The 17,545-nt window shown below is 60.4% G+C and overlaps 3 protein-coding genes across 6 annotated transcripts; 2 read left to right on the top strand and 1 right to left on the bottom strand.

Moving 5' to 3' along the window:
* The first annotated feature begins 192 nt into the window (after window positions 1–192).
* BRPF1 (bromodomain and PHD finger containing 1) lies at window positions 193–12,073 on the top strand. Of its 3 annotated transcripts, none has more exons than XM_039733945.1 (13): window positions 193–837; window positions 1,724–2,683; window positions 4,907–5,063; window positions 6,129–6,260; window positions 6,603–6,731; window positions 7,688–8,000; window positions 8,500–8,814; window positions 9,767–10,054; window positions 10,143–10,290; window positions 10,841–10,977; window positions 11,063–11,181; window positions 11,288–11,442; window positions 11,530–12,073. In XM_039733945.1, exons 1-13 carry the CDS (start codon window positions 242–244, stop codon window positions 11,711–11,713), a joined length of 3,633 nt encoding a protein of 1,210 aa, XP_039589879.1. In that variant the 5' UTR covers window positions 193–241; the 3' UTR covers window positions 11,714–12,073. The 3 variants fall into 3 exon arrangements, with proteins under 3 accessions (XP_039589879.1, XP_039589880.1, XP_039589881.1); XM_039733946.1 differs by having other exon boundaries at window positions 8,503–8,814; XM_039733947.1 differs by lacking the exon at window positions 6,129–6,260.
* Window positions 12,074–12,183: 110 nt separating this feature from the next.
* Window positions 12,184–14,114, top strand: OGG1 (8-oxoguanine DNA glycosylase). The gene is made up of 7 exons (XM_039733968.1): window positions 12,184–12,461; window positions 12,544–12,818; window positions 12,895–13,074; window positions 13,154–13,332; window positions 13,407–13,548; window positions 13,644–13,693; window positions 13,768–14,114. Exons 1-7 carry the CDS (start codon window positions 12,352–12,354, stop codon window positions 13,828–13,830), a joined length of 999 nt encoding a protein of 332 aa, XP_039589902.1. The 5' UTR covers window positions 12,184–12,351; the 3' UTR covers window positions 13,831–14,114.
* CAMK1 (calcium/calmodulin dependent protein kinase I) lies at window positions 14,058–17,539 on the bottom strand. 2 transcript variants are annotated; one of them, XM_039733966.1, is made up of 11 exons: window positions 17,039–17,539; window positions 16,197–16,328; window positions 15,901–15,975; window positions 15,694–15,832; window positions 15,475–15,601; window positions 15,324–15,399; window positions 15,117–15,229; window positions 14,944–15,022; window positions 14,759–14,846; window positions 14,568–14,671; window positions 14,058–14,469 (listed from the first exon to the last, which is right to left on the bottom strand). In XM_039733966.1, exons 1-11 carry the CDS (start codon window positions 17,239–17,241, stop codon window positions 14,322–14,324), a joined length of 1,284 nt encoding a protein of 427 aa, XP_039589900.1. In that variant the 5' UTR covers window positions 17,242–17,539; the 3' UTR covers window positions 14,058–14,321. The 2 variants fall into 2 exon arrangements, with proteins under 2 accessions (XP_039589900.1, XP_039589901.1); XM_039733967.1 differs by having other exon boundaries at window positions 14,545–14,671.
* Window positions 17,540–17,545: the final 6 nt, after the last annotated feature.

Consider the following 17,545-nt stretch of genomic DNA (forward strand, 5'->3'; position numbering starts at 1 on the left):
GCCCCGCCGTTCCCACGTGGCCTCCCCGCCCCGTCGCCGCCGCCGCCGCCGCCTTCCCCGTCCCCTCCGTCCTCGCCGCCGCCGGTCCTGCCCGGTGCTGCTGCCCGGCGGTGCCGTGGCGAAAGTGCGGTTGCTAAGGGCGGCGCGGCGCTTTACCCAGCGGCCGCCCCGCGCCAGGCGCCGCCGCAGCTCCATTGTTGGGGCCGGCCCGGGCCCGGCCTCGGCCCCCCGCGGCCCCGCCATGGGCGTAGATTTCGACGTGAAGACCTTCTGCCACAACCTGCGGGCCACCAAGCCGCCCTACGAGTGCCCGGTGGGCACTTGCCGCAAGATCTACAAGAGCTACAGCGGGATCGAGTACCACCTGTACCACTATGACCACGACAACCCGCCGCTGCCCCAGCACACCCCCCTGCGCAAGCACAAGAAGAAGGGGCGCCAGGCCCGCGCCGCCAACAAGCAGTCGCCCAGCCCCTCCGAGACCTCCCAGTCGCCCGGCCGAGAGGTGATGACCTACGCCCAGGCCCAGCGCATGGTGGAAGTGGACCTGCATGGCCGCGTCCACCGCATCAGCATCTTCGATAATCTCGACGTGGTGTCCGAGGACGAGGATGTTCCCGAGGAGGTGCCCGAGAATGGGAGCAATAAGGAGAACACGGAGACGCAGAGCGTCCCGCCCAAATCTGGGAAGCACAAGAACAAGGAGAAGCGCAAGGACTCCAACCACCATCACCACAACGCCTCGGCCAGCACTACCCCCAAGCTGCCCGAGGTGGTGTACCGAGAGCTGGAGCAGGACACCCCTGACGCCCCGCCTCGTCCCACCTCGTACTACAGGTATTGTCCCTGGCTGGGTGCGAGGAGACACCCAGGCTCATGCCCTGGGTTTGGAGGCGGAATTGGCCCCATTCTGTTTAAGTGGCTTGCCCGTGGCTACTGGAAATGGCCTTTGTCTGCCTCTCCCAGGTCTCACAGAACTGACCGTTCCATGGATTCAGGTTCCTGGGGCTCTGCCTTGTGTCACCACAGTTCTGAGGGGTCTGTGCATCTACAGAGCTCTCAGTTGCTGCTTAGGTCATTGCCAGAAGTTTGATTGCTGTGCTCTTTCCTTGCTGGAACAGCACCTAAAATCAAAACAAAACCCAAATTTGTCCTTTTGCCTCTCATTCTCTCTTTGGAGGTATGCTGGGATATTTTCAGAGCTCTTCAGCACCAAGGTGTACCTGTAGCATCCATCTGTTTGTGGGCATACTTCTTAATTGTTTTCTTACAGTACTTTGTGAGAGATTTGGTGGATGCAGTGGCCCCAGTTAATACCTCAGGCAGGAGTTAACAGAGCCCCATGATCAGAATTAATGAAACATGGCACCTCCATGCATGGTTATTGTGTCTTGGTCATGAGGCTGTTGCCTCCAGAGCACTGGCACTTGCTGGGTGGCCCATGCAGGCCCCCTCCTTGCACTGATGGTCTCCAAGGCCTGACCTTGCTCCTTAGACCAGAGTTGTTTTGTCTCCAAGCTGCTGTTGTTCTGCTCTGCTAGTCAGGGTGCAGCAGCACCTTCCGCTTCTGCACATTCCTGCTTTGTCCCTGTTTCTTTATTTTGACTTAGAGCTCATCTGGAGCATTTGAACATTCCCTCAGTCACAGAGAAGTCCTGGAGCTGAGGCTCAGCAGCTCCAGACGTGTCAAACATGCCCTTACTTTCCCATGCTGTCCTTCCAGGTACATTGAGAAGTCGGCAGAGGAGCTGGATGAGGAGGTGGAGTACGACATGGATGAGGAGGATTACATCTGGCTGGACATCATGAACGAGAGGCGGAAGAACGAAGGCGTGAGTCCTATTCCCCAGGAGATCTTTGAGTACCTGATGGACCGGCTGGAGAAGGAGTCCTACTTCGAGAGCCACAACAAGGGGGACCCAAACGCCTTGGTGGATGAGGATGCCGTCTGCTGCATCTGCAACGACGGGGAGTGTCAGAACAGCAACGTCATCCTCTTCTGCGACATGTGCAACCTGGCCGTGCACCAGGAGTGCTACGGGGTGCCCTACATCCCCGAGGGACAGTGGCTCTGCAGACGCTGCCTGCAGTCACCCTCGCGCGCTGTGGACTGCGCCCTCTGCCCAAACAAGGGGGGGGCCTTCAAGCAGACGGACGATGGGCGCTGGGCACACGTGGTCTGTGCCCTCTGGATCCCGGAGGTGTGCTTTGCCAACACCGTCTTCCTGGAGCCCATCGACAGCATCGAGCACATCCCGCCCGCGCGCTGGAAGCTGACCTGTTACATTTGCAAGCAGCGTGGCTCTGGGGCTTGCATCCAGTGTCACAAAGCCAATTGCTACACTGCCTTCCATGTCACCTGTGCCCAGCAGGCCGGGCTGTACATGAAGATGGAGCCCGTCAGGGAGACGGGTGCCAATGGTACCTCCTTCAGCGTGCGCAAAACCGCCTACTGCGACATCCACACGCCGCCAGGCTCCGTGCGCAGGCTTCCCGCCCTCTCCCACAGTGAGGGGGAAGAGGAGGATGAGGAGGAAGAGGAGGAGGGGAAGGGCTGGAGTTCTGAGAAAGTCAAAAAGGCAAAAGCCAAGTCGAGGATCAAGATGAAGAAGGCGCGGAAGATCCTGGCAGAGAAACGAGCTGCAGCGCCTGTGGTTTCTGTGCCCTGCATCCCACCCCACAGGTACGACCTGCTGCCCTCCCTGGGCTGGGGAGAAATTTCTCCTTTCCTCCATGTTTTGTGTCCTGCTTCCCATGTGGGCATTATCCTATTCCCCTTCTTAGCTTTTTGCAGAGGTACTTCTCACTTTTTTGCCTCAGAGGGCTGCGGTGGTTTCCTCTGGGAGTCCTGCAGGGAGGCAGGGCCATGCACTGCCCCGCAGAGGTGTCTGGGCCCTCGGCAGGGCAGGAAATAGCTGCTGTTAGTTTAACAGTAGAGAATGAACTTGGCCGGATGCATCAGGAAGCAGCTGGAGGTTCCCAGCCCTCCCTTCCTGTTGCGCTGACCTCAGGCACTGGAGTAAACGAGGCGGGGAGGAGGGAGCTGCTCTCCTTTCTGCTGAGGTCTGTTTTCTCCTGAGGCTGTGTCCTTTTGCTGTCAGGCAAAAGACAGAAGTGTGGGAGTGATTCAGGCCTGGGAAATGGGCTAATCCTGGAGTTATTTTGGCTCTGGAGCAGAGAGGTCTGCAGTGGGGATCCCTGTGCTCTGCTGGGCAGAGCTCATCCATCCCAGCAGCCACGTACTGCTTGCTGGGCTTCCTCAGTGCTGTCTGCCAGGCACAGCAGCAGCTGCTCCTTCTTGGCGCTGCCTGCTGGAGCAGGGCCGGGCAGCCACGGGTGCTGAAAGCTGTCTGTGAGGAGGGGTGGCTGGAGAGCACCAGGGCTCCTGCCTGCCAAGGAACACCGCGCTCCTGAGGCTGACTCCCCAGTGTGAGGCCTCACCAGGGGTTATGTTTCTGTCACATTCCAAACCTGTGGTTTCATGGGAAGGTGCAAACACTCTGTAGTTACAGTTGCAACTGCTTTATGCCTTGACTTGTTAGATTGTTGGGCTGGCGTGCAAATCCCAAAACAAGAGCATCTAAAAGCCTTGCCAGAATTTGTCAGTGTAGTTTATGACTCTGGATGTCCTCAGCAGCATGTAAAAGCACATAAGGGCATCTTAGGATGTTTTTGGATCTCATTGTCACCCTGCAGCAGGCAACACCCAGTTGAGCACAGGTTGGGCTTGGAAGCATTTACCTTTGTGGTGGTGAGCCACCAACCCTGAGCTTCTGAGCTCTCCTTCCTGTGGCAGGAGCTGTGCTGGGGCTGTGACCATAGGACACTGTCAAAACCCTCAGACCCTCAAGACTTATCTCCTGTGCACTTGGAAAGGAGCACATGGAAGCCATGGGCTATGCTCTCTGGGCAGCATTCTGGTAACGTGGGGAGGCAGGTCTGCCACAAGGCTTCTGGCTTTTTACCACGGTCTGTTTGTGTCCCAGACTTACGTTTTTGCTCACTCAGGGCTTGCTCCATAGCAAGAGCCTCTTTTCTTATGTGGGAACATGCTGGCAGGCAGTTTGTAGGGTCTTGCTGCTATTGCATTCACAGCAAAACCTACACTGTGCTAGAATCCTGTTGGGATTAATTAATTCTTCAGGGGCTGAATGCCACATGTCTTCCTGTGGGAGCTGTGCTTGGCCAGTGATGGCATATGAGGCAGCTGTCCCCAGTCTCCAGCTGAGGCTGATGCAGGTTGGGTCATCCCTTGGGAAGAGCTGTCCCTGGAAGATGGGGAGATGCTGAAGGTTCATCCCTTTGTCACTCTACTAGCAGGGCATCTCTGCTGAAGGAGGCTGTCCCAGCCCTTCCAGACTATCTGCTGTTGAAGGAAGTGAGCAATCCCTTTTGTGGTGTTCTGAGCTGTTCAGGATAGTCTTGGATGGGATGTCTGTTGTACTCATGCCTCCTGCTCCCTCCTCGTGCTTTGCCAGGGTTTGAGTTTCTCTGGTAGCTCCATCACAGCAAGTGGCCCTCAGCCAGGTAAATAATGGTTTTGGGGTAGTAGCATCATAACACTTGTGGTCTCAGGGACCATGGGAGCTGTTAAAGGTCCAGCCCCAGTGTGGCTGTCTTGCACCCCAACCTGCCCCAGGCTTTGCCCAAAAGTTGACAGGAGGTGGAAAAGAAAAGTGTGTTATGGAGGGGCAAGGCTGCACATTTCCTGGCATCCTGTGTTGTGCCTACACTGTGTGACTTGGTGTTACAGAAAGTCCTGCAGTGGAAAAGGATGGTCTCTGCCTGGGGAGCTTCTCAGCTGTGCTGGGGTGGCCTTGCTGCTACATGTCCCTAGCCAGGGCTTCTCCTGCAGCAGCCAGGCTTAATGCATTCATGGACTCTGTGGTTCTTCTCCTTTCCTCAGGCTCAGTAAGATTACAAACCGTTTAACCATCCAGAGGAAGAGCCAGTTCATGCAGAGGCTGCACAGCTACTGGACTCTGAAGAGACAGTCCCGCAATGGCGTCCCCCTGCTCCGCCGCCTCCAGACACACCTGCAGTCACAGAGAAACTGCGACCAGGTAAGGGCTGCTTGGTGGGGGGCTGCAGGGAACCTGCCTGTGTGCATGCTTCCTGCGCCTTTGGAGCTGTGGGCTTGGAGCCTTTGCTGCATGCAGTGCCTGCAGGTGCAGAATGGGGGTCAGGGGTATGAGCTTTCAGACGAGGAAAGGGCAGCCCCAGCTGCTTTTGCTGCTTCACCTTCTCCTCCGCTCTCAGAGTTCAGAGAATTGCCAGGCAGCGACACCACTGGCAGCCTGCCACAAGAAGGGAATCCTGCCCTCTCAAGCTGCCACACTGAAGGTATTTCCTTTCTTCTGCCTGCATTTAGCCAGTAGTGATGGCAAACCTGCCAGAAATGGCTCTAGTATGAGGCCACTGTGCCAGGCAGTGTTGAAAGAGATGGCCAGGGATCTCCAGAAAGAGTCTGGACCGAACCAAGGCCTCGCTTCTAGTTTCTAATACTGCTCCAGAAATGCTCCTTCTGGGTGCTGCTTCCAGCCCACAGTCAGCACTTCACAGATGCGAAATCTGTTGCCAGAGAGGAAGATTTTTCTTCTGGCTCCCCATCTGAGCTGTAAATCTTTCTTTCTGAGCCCTTTGTTGACTGTGACTGGGCAAGGGTTTCTCCTACCTTTGTCTGCTCTTATTTTTGCTGGAGAAGAGTTGAGGCTGCTTCTGCTCAGTTTTGGCTATGGCAGGATAAAAGCTGTAATTTTTTTTGGTGCTCCAGAAATGAAAGCAACTAGAGCTGTTGTTCCCTTTTTGAGCTGTTGCACTTTGTCAGAGCTGCACAGACCTCTTGGGCAGCTGCAGGCAGTCAGTCAGTCATGTTAGGAAGAGTATTTCCAGAGGCTCAGTATGTGCACCCCCTGACATCCTAAGGGCTTGATGACCAAAGGGCAGATATTTAGCTCTTGCCAGAAGTGAGACTGAATCACCTGTCTAGGTTTCAAGAAAGGAGCTGTGACCTTTGCTGCACCAGCAGGTCAGGCATGCTGGTTCCCTTTGCCAGGGAAGAGCCTCAGCACACAGGTAGAGATGGGAGCACATCTTCTATCGGCTCATGGTCTCTGATGTTCCCACAGAGAGACACTGAGGATAAGAACTGGGCCCTGAAGGAGCAGCTGAAGTCATGGCAGCGCCTGCGCCATGACCTCGAGCGTGCGCGCTTGCTGGTGGAGCTGATACGCAAGCGGGAGAAGCTCAAGAGAGAGACGGTAACGATTGCCCCTCCTTGGGGAGCTGCTGGGGTGGGATCAGCAGGGGCTCCTTACAGTGCTGTAGGTGTGCCGGGGTCCCCTCGGCTGTGCTGCGCTCTGCTCCCATGGCTCCGAGCAAGGGTGGCTGCTCTGCAAGGCACAGGTGGGGTGCACAGGTGCTGGAGCCGGTGTTACACCTCTGCTCCCCAGAAACGGGGCTGAGGGGAGGTCCCTACCCCTCAGCAAGGAGAGGAGAGGGGTTGCTGTCCTGCAGGGCCGCCCTGCTGCTCCCTGGGGACAGTCCTCCCCGCTGCCTGGCTGGGGCCAGGGGCTGAGCCCCACTCTGTTCCTTTGTTTCAGATCAAAGTGCAGCAGGTGGCACTGGAAATGCAGCTCACCCCCTTCCTCATCCTCCTCCGCAAGACCCTTGAGCAGCTGCAGGAGAAAGACACGGGCAACATCTTCAGTGAGCCGGTCCCTCTGTCTGAGGTAACAGAAATCTACGAAGTAAGAACCCCCTCCCCAGATTTCTACTTCACTCAAACTTGTCCCTTGCTCGTGCCAAGGGCTGCCCAGGGTGTGTTCTGGTCTAGAAGAACCCTGAGCAGCCTGCTTCTGGCTCATGCCAGCACCACTCACTCACCAGAGGGGGTGTGCAGCAGTGCCCCTCCTGGGTGAGCCAAATGCCGAACAGCTGAGCTGGTGACAGCTGGGGCACAGCACTTGGCTCTTCTTCTGTGTGTATTACTGGTGACACCCCAGGGTCTGAGCAGCTGGGGATTCCCACTGGGAAAGGCAAAGTGCCAGCCCTTAGCAGTCAGCGTGCTCTTACCTGTCCTCTTGTGAAGGCCTCTGCTAGATGACTGAGCATGGCACAGAGATGGGTTTGACCCTTAGACTGTCACTGCTGCAGGCAGGGGAGATAATTCCTGAGACTGTCACTGAGTCCCCGCCTGGGAGCATGGCAAAAGTCCACATGGTCTCTGCAAGGTTCTGGCAGCAGGTCAGCATGGAGGCATCTTAGCAGATGGGGAGGAAGGCTGCACCATCTCACCTGCCACCTGGATGGCTCTGTTTTAACCTTTCTGCACTCACCTTCACCCCTGGGGCTGCACTTGCAGCACCCTCTCCAGGGAATAACATGTAGCATACTGAATCCCAGCTGCCTGCAGGCAGGAGTTGAGGACAGGATGCTGGCGTGTGTGCTGGAGCTGTAAAAATGCTTCGGAGTGCATATCCGCTCTAACAGGTTGAGCACAGCACATGGGCTTCCTAGTCCGGAGGCGTTGCTGTTCCTCAAGCTGCAAAAGCAGACGGCATTCCCCGATGTGCATTTGGGCAGAGCACAGGGAGTGATACCTGATTCCTCTAACAACTGTTTTCTTGGAGCAGGTACTGCTAACTGTGGCTCCTGGGCTCTTAACTCTGGCTCTTTCCTTATGCAGGTCCCAGACTATCTGGATCACATCAAGAAGCCAATGGATTTTCAGACAATGAAGCAAAATCTAGAAGCCTATCGCTATCTGAATTTCGATGATTTTGAGGAGGATTTCAACCTGATAATTAACAACTGTTTGAAATACAATGCCAAAGACACGATCTTCTACCGGGCAGCCATCCGTCTGCGGGAGCAGGGAGGTGCCGTGCTCCGGCAGGCTCGCCGGCAGGCAGAGAAGATGGGCATTGACTTCGAGACAGGCATGCACTTCCCCCACTGTGTAACAGTGGAAGAGGCTCAGATCCAAGACATTGAGGACGGTGGGTACTCGGTCCCTGTCCTGGGGTACGAGGGCTACTAAAAGGTAAAGCCTGGGCAGAGTCAAGGCACTCAAGAGTCTGAGCTGCCTCCTCTGGGAGGTTAAGATGAACGCTGGGCTGTGTGTCCCCACTCCCTGGAGACCTGATGGTTTTGGTAGCCAGGTACTTAGCAGCCCCATTAGGTTGGTTCTAGGCAGTGGTTTGTCTGTGTGTCCTTTCTTTCCTGCTGCATCCTTGTTGCAGACAATGTGAACCCCAGTATACTCCAAACTGCTGATCAGCCTGCTTTCTCCAGTAGTCCCAACTGCCTGAGTTCCCACAGGGCTCCTTCTCTTGGTCTTTTAGGATAACGTCCCTAAAGGGTCCACAGAGGTGTTTAGTGCCATCCCAGCTCCTTCTCCCCTGCAGGGAACCTGGACTGCCTCATGCCCTTTCAGGTAGAGGTGCTCCACTGAGTTCCCGATTTCTTCCATCCATCTGCTCCTCTTTGTTTCCCCAGAAGATGTGCGGCTGCTGCTCTCAGAGAATCAGAAGCACCTGCCGTTGGAGGAGCAGCTGAAGATCCTGCTGGAGCGGCTGGACGAGGTCAACGCTGGCAAGCAGAGCATCGGGCGGTCCCGCCGGGCCAAGATGATCAAGAAGGAGATCACAGTGCTACGGCGGAAGCTCGCGCACCCGCGGGACCTGGGCCGGGAGGGGCTGGAGCGGCACAGCTCCTCTGCCAGGGGCGTCCTGCAGTCCCACAACCCCTGTGAGAAGGACCTGCAGACAGACAGTGCTGCAGAGGAGAGCAGCAGCCAGGAGACTGGCAAAGGTAATACTCCCTCCAGAGCTGCCAGTCTGAGGAGCCATGGGGGGCTGCCTCTGGACAGCCCTGTCTGGAGAGAGGCTGCCCTGGCAGGTGCCTCCTTAGGCAGGAGGACTGTGTGGGCAGCTCCCCACACACACCTCGCTCTTCACTCCTCCATAGGAATGAGGCAGGTGGCCTTTTGTGGGACAGTCCCTTATCCCACATCCCCCTGTGGGGACTCCTTGTTTCCTGTAGTGCCTCCCTCAGGGGCTGGTGCCAAGTATGATGTGTGTGCCTCCCCAGGCTCCCTCCCAGCATGCTCACTGGATAGTTTGTAGTGAGCTGTGCCAGCCAAGCAGGGGGGATTGGATGAAACAGCCACAGCCTGGTGTGTGTTTGCCCCTGGGGAGGGTTGGCAGGTTGCTGGTGTTCACAGCTGCGGTCAGCAGTCACCTGGTGAATTCATCTCTTTGTCAGTCGAGGAGCTGGATGCTGTTCCAGAGAGTGACAGTTCCAGCTGTGTGATGTGGAGCATGGGGTGGATTGTTTCCTTCTGATAGGACCTACCAGCTTGGCCATGTTGCCTGGTTTCTAGAGGCATTATGGAGCAGGTTGCCTTCGGTGTCCCTTCCTGCTGGAGGGCATGGGAGGGAGTTGCAGCAGCAGTGACTGCTGAGCTCCAAATGCTCTCCCAGGGCTGAGTCGCACAGGCCAGCTGCCAGCTCCCTGGATGGAGATGCTGAGCTGGGCTCTATGGGGAGCACAGCAAAAGCACCAGGCAGAGCTACCATGTGTCACTGAGCATTTGCCACCTCTGCATCCCAGTCTTGTCCCCTAATCACTGGGAAAAGCAGGCTCTTCCTACAATGAGGGAGGATCTTCTGAGATAATGTAACCCAGAAACAAAGCTGTTTTGTGATACCACTGTCATGCAGTCCCTGCCATCAGGGCTGCAGCTGACACCTCTCTCTTCCAGGTCTGGGTCCCAATTCTTCTTCTACCCCAGCACATGAAGTTGGCAGGAGGACCTCTGTGCTCTTCTCCAAGAAGAACCCTAAAACTGCAGGCCCTCCAAAACGTCCAGGACGCCCCCCAAAGAATCGAGACAGCCAGATCCCTCCTGGGCATGGGAGCAGCCCCATCGGGCCCCCCCAGCTCCCAATAATGGGGTCCTCCCAGCGGCAGAGGAAGCGAGGGCGAAGCCCGCGTCCCAGCTCCAGCTCAGACAGTGACAGTGACAAATCCACGGAGGACGCTACCATGGGTGAGTGCAGCTGGGCAGCGTGGTCCCACTGGCAGCACATGGCAGGCTCTGGTGCGGTGGTAATGCTCTTTGTTGGGGTGTTTTTCAGACCTGCCAGCCAACGGTTTCAGCAGCGGGAACCAGCCCGTGAAGAAGAGCTTCCTGGTGTACCGCAACGACTGCAATCTTCCCCGGAGCAGCTCCGACTCGGAGTCCAGCAGCAGCAGCAGCAGCAGCGCTGCCTCAGACCGCACCAGGTACTGCCCTGCCCGGCTCTGCTGACAGCCCAGGGTGGCAGTGGGCAGCTCCCAGCCTTGAGTTTCTGGACAAGCACCCCGTTTAGTGGTCTCTGTCTCATTCATCCTGCAGCACAGCTGCTAATCCCTAGAAGTCTGTGGGGTTTGTGCCTTTTTTAATGTAAAACTTAAAAGGTGCGAGTGTGTGGCAAAGGGCCAGTAGGGAGCATGAACTAGGGAACATGAATTCCCTGTTGGCACAGCAGCTGCTCTGTCATTGGCCCCTCCAGCAGCCAGTGCCAGCAGCTTCCTGCCTGTGCCTCTAATTTGGATGAGGGTACATCTTCTGGTCCTCCCAGAAGATGGGAGGGTCTGGTCCTCCAGAACTGGGTGAGGGTCTGGCTTGCACCCTGGCAGAAGCACCTTCCCACCCCTGCCAAGTCCTTCCTGGTGCCAGGGCTGGCAGTTGGAGGTCACAAACCCTGGTGTCCCACCAGCCTGGCCCTCTGGAAGACAGTTTCTGGAAGCTTAACATGACTCCTACTGATAGCTCTGCTCCCCGTCTCCACAGCACAACACCCTCCAAGCAGGGCAGAGGGAAACCCTCCTTCTCCCGAGTGAACTTCCCAGAGGACAGCAGTGAGGACACATCAGGGACAGAGAACGAGTCCTACTCCGTGGGCACGGGACGAGGCGTGGGGCACGGCAGTAAGTACAGTGGCTGCACAGCTGTGTGCCTGGCTGGCACCACCACCCGGGGGGACACAGCTGACTGCCCTCTCCTCCTGTGCAGTGGTGCGTAAGGGCATGGGGCGTGGCGCAGGGTGGCTGTCTGAGGATGAGGATTCTTCCCTGGACGCCCTGGACCTGGTGTGGGCTAAGTGCCGGGGTTACCCCTCCTACCCAGCGTTGGTGAGTACTGCCTGTTATCGGGGCCTCCGAAATCCATGTCCCCTCCCTGCAGACTGGCTCTTGGGGTCCCTGTTCTCCTCTCAGCCCTGCCCTGCTCGTTTTGCAGATCATTGACCCCAAGATGCCGCGGGAAGGCATGTTCCACCATGGGGTTCCCATCCCTGTGCCCCCCTTGGAGGTGCTGAAGCTGGGGGAGCAGATGACTCAGGAAGCACGCGAGCACCTCTACCTTGTCCTCTTCTTCGACAACAAGCGCACTTGGTAAGGCCTGGGCGCCGAGGGCTTTGGTGGGGGGGCCCCCAGAGACGATTGTAACCCTCAAACGAGGTGGCCCCCCGCTCTCCACAGGCAGTGGTTGCCCCGGACGAAGCTGGTGCCTCTGGGGGTGAACCAGGACCTGGACAAAGAGAAGATGCTGGAGGGCCGCAAGTCCAACATCCGCAAGTCGGTGCAGATCGCCTACCACCGCGCCATGCAGCACCGCAACAAGGTGCAGGGCGAGCAGAGCAGCGACTCCAGCGAGAGCGACTGAGCCGGCGCCGCCGGCCGCTCCCCCGCCGAATCTCAGGGCAAACGGGGCTCGGTGACCCCCACCCCGTGCAGCTGGCCTGCACCCGCGGGGGGCCGGGGCACCGGGAGGGGTGGGGCCGCTCCCCCGTGCCCCCCTCACTCTCCCGTTCCCGGTGCCCGCTCCCCCAGCCCGCCGCTCCCCGGGATGCTGTTCTGGCCGCCGCCGTGCCCCAGGGCGGCTCCCCGCGCCCCGCACCCCCGTGCTGCCCCCACCCCTGGGCCCAGCCCCTGGCCGGCCCCGCGCTCGGACGTTGTTTGTATTTATTTTGAAGGAAGAAAAAAAAAATCTATTGATTCTTAGAAAATAAACCTCCACTGCGGAGCCGCGGCCGCTGCGGGCGGAGCGGGGCGGGAGCGGAGCGGGGCGGGCGCGTGCGGCGGCTCCGGGCCCGCTTCCGGCTGCCAGCGGAAGCGGGGCGGGCAGCGGCGGCGCGGGGTTCTCCGTGGTGGGGAGCGGCGGGGCCGGGCCGGGCGGTGCGGGGCTGGGGGGCTCTGGGGAGCTGTGGGGCCGGGCCGGGGCTATGGGGCAGCCGGGGGCGCAGCGCCGGGCGGTGCCCTGATCCCCCGCGGGTAGCGGCGCGCAGGGGCTCCCCGGGCCCCATGAAGCTGCGGGACGCCCCTTCCGCCTGCCCGTCGCTGTGGCGCTGGGTGCCGTGCCCGCCGGCCGAGCTGCGCCTGGACCTGGTGCTCTCCTCGGGACAGAGCTTCCGGTGAGCCAGCGCGGGGGTCTCGCGTGTGCCCCGGCCCAGCTGGGCGCGTCCGAGCCGGCCCCGACGCGCCCGTGTGCGGCAGGTGGTGGGAGAGCAGCCCGGGGGCCTGGACGGGAGTGCTGGGGGGCCGCGTCTGGACGCTGCGGCAGGACGGGGATCGGCTCTGGTACACCGTGTACGCCGAGGAGGAGGAGGAGGAGCGGGATGAGTGCCCCGCCGAAACAGCCAAGCTGAACGCGGCAGAGACGGAGCGGATCCTGCGGGACTACTTCCAGCTGGACGTGGGGCTGTCGGCCCTGTACCGTGCCTGGGGGGCGGCCGACCCCCTGTTCCGCAAGGTGGCCAGTGACTTCCCAGGTGAGGCGGCCCCACGGAGCTACAAGGGATGGCCACAGCCCCTGCTCGGCCTCCCCTCACAGCGTCCTGCCTGCAGGCGTGCGGGTGCTGCGGCAGGACCCCGTCGAGTGCCTCTTCTCCTTCATCTGCACCTCCAACAACCACATCTCCCGCATCACTGCCATGATCGAGCGCCTCTGCCAGGCCTTCGGCCGCCGCCTCTGCTGCCTCGATTCCCGGCCCTTCCATGCCTTCCCATCCCTCTCGGCGCTCACAGGTCCACCAGCACCCCGCTGCTGTCATCTCGCCCTGGCCTCGCCTGTGCCCACTCACGCCCCTCTGCTGTGCCCCCCCAGGTGCTGATGCCGAGGCCCGGCTGCGGGCGCTGGGCTTTGGGTACCGGGCCAGGTTTGTCAGTGGGAGTGCACGGGCCATCGCCGAGGGGCTCGGCCCCGAGGGGCTGTGCCAGCTCCGCAGCGCGCCCTATGCCGAGGCCAGGAGGGTGCTGTGCGCCCTGCCCGGTGTAGGTGCCAAGGTGGGTGCCAGGACGGGGGTGGGACAGGGGGCAGAGACCAGCACTGGGGGCTGACTGGGTGCTGCTGGTGGCAGGTGGCCGACTGTGTGTGCCTGCTGTCCCTGGACAAGGCGGAGGCGGTGCCTGTGGACACCCACGTCTGGCACATCGCACGGCAGCGCTATGGCGTGGCGCTGGGCGGCAAGAGCCTCACCCCCCGCGCCTACCAGGAGATCGGTGAGGGCAGGGCTGGGTCCTGATGTGGCACCCTCAGGGATGGTGGTGGATGGTGCCAGCATACCCCCACACTGGTGTTCACCCTCTTTCTGCAGGCGACTTCTTCCGGGGGCTGTGGGGCCCTCATGCCGGCTGGGCACAGGCAGTGAGTAAACCCCCTTCCTTGCACTCTTGCCCCCCACCCCAAGCCATGCCCACCCCATTATCTCCCCACGCCAGGTCCTGTTCTGTGCCGACCTCCGCAAGGGCCAGAAGTCAGCTGGCAGCCAGCATCAGGCCTGAGAGAGCTGAGGCTGGGACAGCTTTGGGGGTGGGCTCGTCTAGGGACACGCCAGGAGGAACAGAGACTGGAATGGGACACTGCACCTGCTGCCAGCCTGGGACAGAGGAGTGTGGGCTGCTGCCTGTTGCCTGCCCACTGTGTGCACGGGGGAAGCTGCTGCCCTGGGCAGTGAAGCTGGGGAGGTCAGGGCTGTGTCCAGCTCCCTTAGTGCAGAGCTGAGCCAAGCACCTTTGGCCTCTTGCCTTTATTACAAGCAATAAAATAGAAACATCCATTTGGAAAATTGTCCTTGAACATGCTGGGGTTGGGGGTGTGGGACAGTGCCAGGCCAGGTGTGGAGGGAGGGAAGGGGTGTGGGAAGGGGCCTGGGACAAAGCCCCAAGCTGGGGGGCTCTGTGGTGTGCTCCTGCCCCGATGCAGAACTCTGCTGTGAGGCTGCAGTGGGGGCAGCTCCACATCACCAGGACAAGCCAAGCAGGGTGCCTCCCCACTATCTCCCCTGCTCCTGCACTGCAGAGCCCCCCCACCCCACATGGCTGGAGCCCCTTGGGCCCCCCTGGAGGCAGCTGTGTGGGGCTGTGCTCAGTCTGGTGGGAGACGCTGAGCTCTGCTTGTGGGTGGGCGCCCACACTCCGACCCTGCAGGGAGGAACAGGGTGAGATCCTGGTGGCAGCCTGAGCGGTCTGGGAGGAGGATGGGGGTTTGGGGCTCACCATTGCTGGTCCCCCCAACCAACCGTTCGCCAGGGCTCGTGGGAGTTGTCTGCCCAGGGATGTCCTGGCTGGTTCCCAGCTGCAGCTTTCTCATGTGTCTCACCACCGCCGTGGCGTTGAAAGCTTGCTACTGACCCCACAGTGTCTGTCAGCTGGTATGGGGTGCCTGAGGGGCTGCTGCACCCCCTAACACCCACCAGCACCCCACACTCACCTTCCATTTGCTCTTTGCAAAATTCTTCTTGATCTGCTCACTCACTGACTGGTGGATGTTCTTGTCCAGGGCTGTGTCCCCGGCAATCCTGGAGCAAGACAGAAGTCAGCCAGGGCACCCCTATCCCATGGCTGCTGTGGGGTGAGCAGGAGAGGGGGGCAGACAGCAATAGGTCTCCCCATTACCAGGGATGCTGCAGGGCTTGCTCACAGGTGAATCGCTTGCTAGGGTCCTTCTCCATCAGGTGCTGGATAAAGTCCTTGGCTGGAACAGAGCATGGAGAAGCTCTGAGTGCCTCTGGGTATGGTGAAGCTACACCAGGCTCACAGGCCCCACTGCCCTGGTGGTCCCAGCTCACCTGAATCCGAGATATCATCCCAGTAGGGTGAGTCAAACTCATATTCAGCCTGCAGGATCTGCTCGAAGAGCTTGGCATCATTCTCGTCATAGAAAGGAGGGTAACCACAGAGCCTAGCGGGGCAGTGGGGAGAGGGCTGCTGGTCCCAGGCAGCCCCAAGGTGCCAGGCCCCCAGGAGGGGAAGGGAGTGGGAGGGGGGATACATACAGGATGTAGGCGATGACTCCAATGGACCAGCAATCCACTGCCTTGCTGTAGGGCTTCTGTGCTAGCACCTCAGGGGCTGGGGGGAAGGCAGCAGTGAGAGGGGACCCCAACCCCACACCTAGGGTGGTGGCAGCCCATGGTAGGCACTCACCCACATAGCCAGGGGTGCCACAGGCTGTGGACATGACACTGCCACAGCCCTCGATCTTTGACAGCCCAAAGTCGCTGATCATGATCTTGGAGTCCTCATCCATGCTGTAATAGAGCAGGTTCTCGGGCTGCGGGGAGAGGAGGGTACAGGGAGGGGTGACACTGGGGTCTCTGCTGCCTGGTGCCATGGCAGTGCTGCGTGTGCCCCCGAACTGCTCACCTTCAGGTCACGGTGGACGATGCCCATGTCGTGCAGGTATTTGACGGCGTCGAGGATCTGGCGGATCAGGGCGCTGGCGTCCCGCTCGGTGTAGAAGCCCTTCTCCACAATGCGGTCAAAGAGTTCCCCCCCCGAGACCCTGCAGGGATGGGCAGCACCCGTCAGCACGGCCCCCCCGCCCCTCCGGAGCCCCCCAGCGTCACTCACAGCTGCATGATGAGGTAGAGGTGGGTGCCACTCTCGTAGATGTCATCCAAGGCCACGATATTGGGGTGCTTGATTCTGCGGGGGGAGGCAGAGAGGGTGGTGAGAGGGCACCGGGCTGCCCCCACGCCAGCCCCCAGGGGACAGGGAGCAGCCAGGCTCCGTGCCGCAGGTCGTCATGCGCCGCTGGCTATTTTGGGCACTGGCAATAACACGCAGCAAGTGCTGGCAGTGGGGGGCTGTGCTGGGTGGGGGGGCACAGAGTGAAACCCCCACCCCGGTGCTGGGACGGCCCCTACTTGTGGAGGACGGCGATCTCGTTCTCAATGCTGGTCTCCTTTCCCTCCAGTGCCTTCTTGGCAATGCACTTGATAGCCACGAGCTTCCGCGTCGCCTTCTCCTCCGCCAGGACCACCTCGGAGAAGGCCCCCCTGGGGGGGAGAGGGATGAGCAGGGCACGGGGGCCGCCAGCCGGAGCTGCCGGTGCCGCCATGCCACGATTGTCATGGCGACAGGCAGAAAGTCCAGCTATTTATAGGAGAAAAGCAAGCAGGAGCGGCTGGCTGGGATGGCCGGACACGGACCCTGCCAGCGATAGGATGCCTGGAACCCTCCGCCCTCCCAGCGTGGCCGCACCATCCCCATATCAGGCAGGGCAAGGCTGTGGTGCTGCCGAGGTCGAGCTGTGCTGGGGCTGAGCCCCCATGTGGGTTGCAGTAGCCCTCTGCTGTGCCATCCTGTGGCACCCAGGGCCACCCAGCAGCCAGCCAGAGCTGTTGGCAGTGCCCAGGTGGGGACGAGACAGGAGGGACAGGCTGTGCGTTCGCGCTGTGCTGGGCCATAAGCCCTGACATAATTAACCTGCTAATCCAGCCTAAGAGCCTTACCGTGCCGTGGGCACCGCCAGGAACTCCTGTGCCAGCCAGGGGACCACCCTCAGGTACCCTCAGCACAGCCCAGGAACCAGCCATGCCAGAGGGAGGTGGCACCTGTGCCCCACAGCACGTCCCCTCATATGCAAGTCCCACCTCGGGCCAGGATTTGAGCTGGTTCCACATGGAAGGTTGGGCAAAGCCTGAGGGGCCAGACCCGTCACCGCAAGTGGGCTGTCACTGGCGTGTCACCCCAGTCTGCAACTCACGTGCCCAGGACATCTCGGAAATCATAGATCCGCTGGATATCCTCGATCCTCTTCTTCCAGCTGGGCCCATCCTGCCCCAGCGGCATGGTGCCCTGTAGGGCCACCCACTCCCACCTGTGACACGAGTGGGGACAGGCTGTCAGCGTGCTGGCATGGCACGGGGACACGGGGATCGCAGGGTGCTGCGGGGCGGTGGTTGTCATCCTGGGGTGATGGGAACAAGCTGTGTCCACGCAGGAGTTTTGGCGTCGATTGCCCCAGTGGGGAAACACGCCGGGACCCTCCCGATGCCCGCCCCCGGGGCGGGTGCGGGGCGGGCAGGCAGCAGCAGCGCTCCAGACACGCGCGTAGGTGCCCGGGGGGGTCCCCACCGCCCTTCCCCGCGCCCGCCAGCTGGCACAGCCGCGCCGGGCGGGACACGCGTGGGGGCAGAGCTGCGTGGCGCGGCTGGGTGATGCGCGGCTCCGCCGCCGCCACTCGGTGCCGCGCGCGGGCGCGACCTCCGCG

This window comes from Passer montanus, unplaced genomic scaffold (genome assembly GCF_014805655.1).
Source record: "Passer montanus isolate IOZ18808 unplaced genomic scaffold, ASM1480565v1 scaffold9, whole genome shotgun sequence".
Lineage (NCBI taxonomy): Eukaryota > Metazoa > Chordata > Aves > Passeriformes > Passeridae > Passer > Passer montanus.

Excerpts from the sequence above, each read along its gene's own strand:
- BRPF1 (XM_039733945.1), top strand. The coding sequence starts at position 242 with ATGGGCGTAGATTTCGACGTGAAGACCTTCTGCCACAACCTGCGGGCC. Across the intron at positions 8,001-8,499 it reads GATCCAAGACATTGAGGACG|AAGATGTGCGGCTGCTGCTC; the intron begins GTGGGTACTCGG and ends TTGTTTCCCCAG. Across the intron at positions 11,182-11,287 it reads ACCCCTCCTACCCAGCGTTG|ATCATTGACCCCAAGATGCC; the intron begins GTGAGTACTGCC and ends CTCGTTTTGCAG.
- OGG1 (XM_039733968.1), top strand. The coding sequence starts at position 12,352 with ATGAAGCTGCGGGACGCCCCTTCCGCCTGCCCGTCGCTGTGGCGCTGG. Across the intron at positions 12,462-12,543 it reads TCCTCGGGACAGAGCTTCCG|GTGGTGGGAGAGCAGCCCGG; the intron begins GTGAGCCAGCGC and ends CGTGTGCGGCAG. Across the intron at positions 13,549-13,643 it reads CCGCGCCTACCAGGAGATCG|GCGACTTCTTCCGGGGGCTG; the intron begins GTGAGGGCAGGG and ends CTCTTTCTGCAG.
- CAMK1 (XM_039733966.1), bottom strand. The coding sequence starts at position 17,241 with ATGACAACCACCGCCCCGCAGCACCCTGCGATCCCCGTGTCCCCGTGC. Across the intron at positions 16,329-17,038 it reads TTCCGAGATGTCCTGGGCAC|GGGGGCCTTCTCCGAGGTGG; the intron begins GTGAGTTGCAGA and ends TCTCCCCCCCAG. Across the intron at positions 15,023-15,116 it reads GGATGATATCTCGGATTCAG|CCAAGGACTTTATCCAGCAC; the intron begins GTGAGCTGGGAC and ends GCTCTGTTCCAG.